The 6,835-nt window shown below is 31.6% G+C and overlaps 1 protein-coding gene across 1 annotated transcript; it reads left to right on the top strand.

Moving 5' to 3' along the window:
* The first annotated feature begins 3,193 nt into the window (after nt 1–3,193).
* Nucleotides 3,194–6,835, top strand: LOC127093819 (uncharacterized). Its single transcript, XM_051032722.1, has 7 exons — nt 3,194–3,228; nt 4,014–4,106; nt 4,996–5,080; nt 5,166–5,181; nt 5,300–5,718; nt 5,821–6,157; nt 6,258–6,835. Exons 1-7 carry the CDS (start codon nt 3,194–3,196, stop codon nt 6,833–6,835), a joined length of 1,563 nt encoding a protein of 520 aa, XP_050888679.1.

The following is a 6,835-nucleotide window of genomic DNA, read 5'->3' as shown; positions in this document are numbered from 1 at the left end:
GGAAAGAAGTGGGAGATAAAAATATTCTTGGACCAAGGATGATTTAGGAGACCACATGGAAGACAAGAGTAATATGGGAAACTATGAAAAAGGCTCAAGATTGACAAAAGAGTTATGCCGATTAAAGGAGAAAACCTATAGAGTTCTAAGAGGAGACCATGCTTTCTTGAAGGTTACTCATAAACTTGGACTAAATGGGCCTTTCAAAACCAAGATGTTGAGCCCGAGATACATTGTTTATTACTTGATCATAAATTGGTTAAGTAAGGTAGCGTATCAGTTGGCAGTACCACCTTCTCTATCTACACTTCATGATATCTTACATGTATCTCAGCTCTGGAAGTTTGTACCGAATCTTTTTTAGCCCATCCTTCCAGAAACAGTCGAAGTTGTCGTAGATCTTACCTTCAATATCCAACCTATCCGTATTGTGGATTATGCAATTAAGACGCTTCAGAAGAAGGATATACCTTTAGTAAAGGTGATTTGGGAGGAGTCACGTCCAGGCGAAGCTTATTGAGAGTTAAAGTTAGAGATGCATAAACATTATCCTCATCTCTTCAGGTAGTTTTTAAATTCGACGACAAAATTCAATTTAAGAAGGGGATATGTAATACCCCAAGTTATTCTAAAAGCTCGATGTTTACTAATTAAATGGAATTAAGTAGTAAAATGATAATTAGAATGGAAATTTGGAACTTAGTAATACTTTAGGTGCTAAGGGGGGAAATTGGAAATTTGTGGATTAAATGGGGGCATTTTTGGCATTTTGTAAGGTTGAGGTCTTACTAGTTTTCACTTTCTTTCCCTTGCTCGTTTTATTTCAAAAATTCAGAAAATAAAAGGAAGTGAATAAAGATGAGCGTGAAAAGGGAAAGAAGAAGAAGAAGAAGATGGAGCTTTTGAATGCACTTGGAACCTTGAAGAATCACCAATCTCTCCTTATTTAAGAATTTTCCGGTTCTTTAAGGTGAGGTTCCAGTAGTTAGAGGGTTTCAAACTAATTTTTGGGGTTATTAGCATGTTTTAGGAAAAAATTAGGTTTTATGAGAGTTCTTTGAAATGCATGTTTGATCATTGTTAGAATCATGTTATTAAATCAATTGATGTTATGTTTGTATGTTACCATGGAATTACTTGGTTATGCCATGTTTATATGTTGTTGTGATCTGATTGTGTTAGAGTAAGTTAGAAAATTTTGAGTTTTGGGGCCAGTTTTGTCTAATTATGCAGAAAATGCAGTATGAAACATGATGACGGTCGTCATCCTTGGTGACTGGCTGATCGTCATCACCCTGAACCCCAATAACAAGCGATTGTTGTGTACTTGTGGTGATGTCCATCAACACTAGCTGACGGGAACTATGTCGAACTGACGTCCGTCAACAATGGATGATGGGTGACTCCCTTAATCTTTTCTAGGTGACGACCATCACGACCCTGACGGCCTGACTGTCATCCTGGCTGTTCTAGCCCCTATTTGTAGTGCTTTTGACCCCTTTTGAGTGGCTTTCCCCTTTGATTCTTAGTACACTATACCTGAACATGGGTTCAAATGATTAATGAGTAATCTGAATCTGAATGAGAATCACATAGTAAGTTCAAAAATAAGGAAGACTGTTAAATCTGTAAGATCAGTCCTCGAGAGACTCGTTCTCAAAGTAGGCTAATAGGTAAATATAGAAGACCTAACATTGAGGGCAGTGCTATAATAAATCCGACTGAGCAAGTTATGTCCCAAAAGATTGAAGGTAGGTAAACCTATAAGACTAATCATTGAGAGATTAATTCTCAAAAAGTATGCAGGAAGGTAAACCCGAAAGATCTAACATTGAGTTATTTAGCTTCCGAAAAGCTGGAAGGCAGGTAAACCCGTAAGACCAACCCTTGAGGGATTTACTCACAAAAGTATGCTGACAAGTAAATCCGAAAGACCTAACCTTAAGGGTAGCCTTTTTTAGTAAGTCTCAATCATACGTGACTTGTGTAATTAATAATACATTCGTATACCTTTATGTATTATATCGTATGAGATAAATGGTTAAGGTGAGAAACCTTAGATTAATAATTCAGGTTAATTTCTTTGTCTGAAGGGACTCATAAGATAGGAAGACTCCATTGAGATAGTTTATTCTCACCCCGTTGTTATCATAATCTTTTACAAGTGAGTAGTCGATAGTTAAAGGTAAAGAAAAGATGACATGATGACATTTTTTTGGAGGACTTATACCTCAACATGTTTTGTTTTGTTTTTTCGCTGTTATGTTATGTTGACTCCGATGTTAAATTTTGTACTACTTTGGCATACTTGGTTATGCATGCGAGACCTATATACTCATATATCTTTTCTACTACTGGATTATGTTTTTGTACCTAAATTAACAACTTAATATTTGTGATTCTAGACGCACATTTATTGGGTTGTTACATTCTTATTATTGTTTGATAAATATATGATTTAATCTACTTTTAATATATAAAAGTTAATTACCACCATAATTACTTAATTACCCTAATTACAATCCATAATACAGCTAATTTCACGTTCCTATAAGTAATTTCGTACTAAACTCTATTTAATACTCTAACTAACTCTACCATTTTACAATTTAATAAATTTGCCTCGACAACATAAAAATTGATTCAACTATATATTATATAAAATATAATTAAAAAATTGATTCAAATATATCAAAATACATTAAAAGAGAGTTTTTCATTGGGTAAGGTGATGTATGATATGAGTAATTTCCAATGGGTGAATTATTTTATGGATTTGGGATAAAAAGAAAATTTTGAAATCTTGAATTATGGTGTGGATTTGGAATAAGAGGTGGATTTCCAAAATATGGGGTGTTTTGTTGATTTGGGATACAAAGAGGACTTCTATCATTTTGCATAAAATTGGAGCATGTGTTATGTTGATTGAGGTTCATTTTCAAATGAAATGTGTACACACAAAAATTAAAATTAAATAAAATAAATTGGTCAAATTTAGACTAGATGTGAGTGAAAAATGTGATAAAATAAATTACCTATTTAGTAATTACAACAAAATGCTTTTTTGTATAACATATAAAAAGAAGATTATTTTTATTTTGTTAGGGTGATCGGATTCAGGTCCTTATTCGTCATGACCATTTACTGAAATGGAAAGAGGTCATTAAGGAGAATATGACCTGCATTATAAACAATGGCAGTGTCTATAACAATGATTTTCAGTGGAAGGTATGTGATCATTCAAAAAAATTTGTGTTTCTTGGTGGTACCACAATGAAGGCAATCGAACTTCAAAATATTTCACCTAAAAGATATTTCTTTAAAGATTTTGGTGAGATACTTCAAGGCAAATGCAAAATCGATAGACTGGAAGGTAATTTAAATTCTATTATAACTTATATAACTTATATATTTGCAAACACATTCAATAATGAACCTTACTTTAATGTAGATATTATTTGTGCTGTTAGTGAGATAAACCATATCCAATCCAACACTCCGGGGAAGAAAGTTGTTGTTTCTGTTGTGTTGAAAGATTTGAAGTAATGCACATTGTTTTCATAACTTATGTGTTTGATAAATTTATATATTTTGCATCACTGAATCCCATCATATAATATTGTTTATTTATATTGCAAAATAGGGGTAATTGCATAAATTGCAATTTATGGGAAATCTATGGATCAAATTTTTTGGCTTACTACAATAATCTTAAAAACAATGGAGCTATTGTAATTCTGCTCACTCATGCAATGGTAAAAGATGGCCAAGGTATTACACTACCAGACTTTATAAATACATAGCTGATTTGTATTTTTCATTATACGTTCAATAATTTTTATATTAATTATACAATTTACAGTGTCAAATGCATGGAGTGGTTCCAAATTGTTGATAAATGAAGACATCCCTGAAATTCAAGATTTTATGTCTAAGTATGGATTTTATTTATTTATTTATATTCAGATTATTATACATAATTTTTAATTTCAAAAACAATCTTATTTCTATAGGTTGCCTACTAATGAACAGAAGGAGAAGCCTACCCAATCTGCAAAATCTCTTTCTAATTGGTCTGGTGGTTCTCAGTATTCGCCAGTAGAAAGGTTTGTTCATAATGCGAAATGTATGTCCTTATTATCATCATTATTAATTCCATTTACCCACTTAATAACTCAAAATATTCCAAAACCACTGACAATATTATACCATTTTAAATGTAATGGATACAGATATGCAACTTCCAATACACGTGTTTCAACCCTAAAAAATCAGTATATCCACACCTTTCACTTCAATATTTTTTGCTTATATTTGAAGCAAACTTTCCCAAAAGTAACCATCATTAATGCTCTACTTTAACATCATATCAAACCTATATCTATCATACTTTTCAATAAAGATAGAAACCAAATTTGAATAATATAATATTTTTTTTGTTTGAAATCTAACAAATTTATTTCATTCCCCTATAAGATTACTAAAATACAATTTTAAATTAATTCCAGGTACAATATTCTGTTTGGATTCATATATATTTTTATAAAAAAAATCATTATGTAATTGCAATTTTTATAAATTCATTCTGTACATTGACAATATTTTTTCTTAATACTATTTTTTTCTTACATTGACAATATTTTTTCTTACCTATTTATACTACTAAAAAATATTACCGTTATTTTATTGTTGTTGCAATCTTATCATTCCAAAACGAAATCAATATCCTGAAATCAAATTAATTATTATTGTAGTTTTTTTGCCAAATATTATCGTTGCTTGATTTTCTTTAAATGACAAAATGAATTTTTTTAATAATAAATATTACGGTTATTTTATTGTTGTTGCAATCTTATCATTCCAAAATGAAATCAATATCCTGAAATCAAATTAATTATTATTGTATTTTTTTTGCCAAATATTATCGTTGTTTGATTTTCTTTAAATGACAAATTGAATTTTTTTAATAATAAATATGAACCACTTAAATTGTAGGAGCGTGTGTTTCTTTATGGACATTGCAAATGAGAGAACGTTGGAAAATCTCAAATATCCAAATGCTTCTGACACAGCAACATCGGTAAATGTGTAGGAACTTGGGAAAACTATAGATAAACATGCTCTAATGAAATCCCTTTAGGTTTTACGGCTATATTAATACACAGGCTGATGAAAATGTTTGTAAGTTTTGTCATAATTTTATAAAGTTAACTTTTAAAGTATGATTTTATCTTACAATTTTTTTAACGTATAATTAATTTATTCACTGCATGTTTGCTATGTATTTTTTTTAAATTAGATGAGCAAAGAGGTGTATTCAAGCGAATAATGGAAGCAGTAAACAATCAACAAGGAGGCGTATTTTTTTTTTATGGATACGGTGGCACAAGGAAAACCTACATGTGGAGAACTCTAGCTTCCTACATAAGATCAAAGAAACAAATTTGTTTAACTGTTGCTTCATCGGGCATAGCTTCACTACTACTTCCAGGAGGTCGAACGACTCATTCAATGTTCAAGATTTCAATACCTACAATGGAGTCTTCTACATGTAATATCGACAAAGGTAGTGATCGTGCAGAGCTACTAAAAATGGCAAAGTTGATAATTTGGGATGAAGCTCCAATGACACACAGATTTTGTTTTGAAGCGTTTGATAAAACCCTTAAAGACATAATGGGGCTTTCCAATTGTTCTGACAAATTATTCGAAGGGAAAGTAATTGTATTTGGTGGAGATTTTCGGCAAATATTACCAGTTGTACCAAGGGGCAGCCGTTCAGATATAATACATTCTACAATAAATTCATCATACATCTAGGATCATTGTGTTGTGTTGAAGCTTACAAAGAACATGCGACTCCAACAAGCCGACAATACTTCAAGTACATCTGAATTAGAATTGTTTTCTAATTGGATATTAAAAGTTGGCGATGGGAAATTGGAAGAACCTAACGATGGTTACACGAATATTCCTATTCCAAATGATTTCTTAATTTCTAACTATGATGATCCACTAGAAGCCATTGTTAGTGAAACATATCCGAATTTTCTTAACAATTACAAGAATCCAGAATTTTTGCAATCAAGAGCTATATTGGCAGGAACAATTGAAACGGTTGACATCATAAATCAATACGTTTTGGGATTCATACCAGGTATGCGTTATCCATTGTAAACATATTTATAGATACATTCATATATTTATATGTACTAACATAGATTTATAATAATAAAATTTCAAAATTTTTCCCAAAGGTGAAGAAAAGGAATATTCAAGTTCAGATTCTGTAGACACTTTTGACGGTGAAGGAAATGAAGCTTTTGATGTTTTGACCCCGGAATTTTTGAATACACTTACAACTTCCGGTCTACCTAACCACAAGATTAAATTGAAGATTGGGACCCCTATTATGTTGCTTCGAAACATTGATCAACTTGAAGGTCTCTGTAATGGAACAAGGCTTATAGTTACAAGATTGGCAAACCACGTTATCGAGGCAAAGATTATATCTGGAAAGAATATTGGAGGGGTTATCTATATTCCAAGAATGGATATGACTCCAACACAATCTCCGTGGCCATTCAAAATGACTAGAAGGCAATTTCCCATAACTATATGTTATGCTATGACAATTAACAAATCTCAAGGTCAGTCATTGGATTATGTTGGATTGTATTTGCCTAGAAGCGTATTTAGTCATGGTCAACTATATGTTGCAATATCAAGGGTCAAAAGCAAAAAAGGGCTTAAGATATTAATCCATGACAAGGATAACCATCCATTGAATTCTACAACAAACGTTGTGTTCAAAGAAGTTTTTGAAAACTTATAG

This window comes from Lathyrus oleraceus, chromosome 6 (assembly GCF_024323335.1).
Source record: "Lathyrus oleraceus cultivar Zhongwan6 chromosome 6, CAAS_Psat_ZW6_1.0, whole genome shotgun sequence".
Classification (NCBI taxonomy): Eukaryota; Viridiplantae; Streptophyta; class Magnoliopsida; order Fabales; family Fabaceae; genus Lathyrus; species Lathyrus oleraceus.
This window is presented reverse-complemented; position numbering and strand designations above follow the sequence as displayed.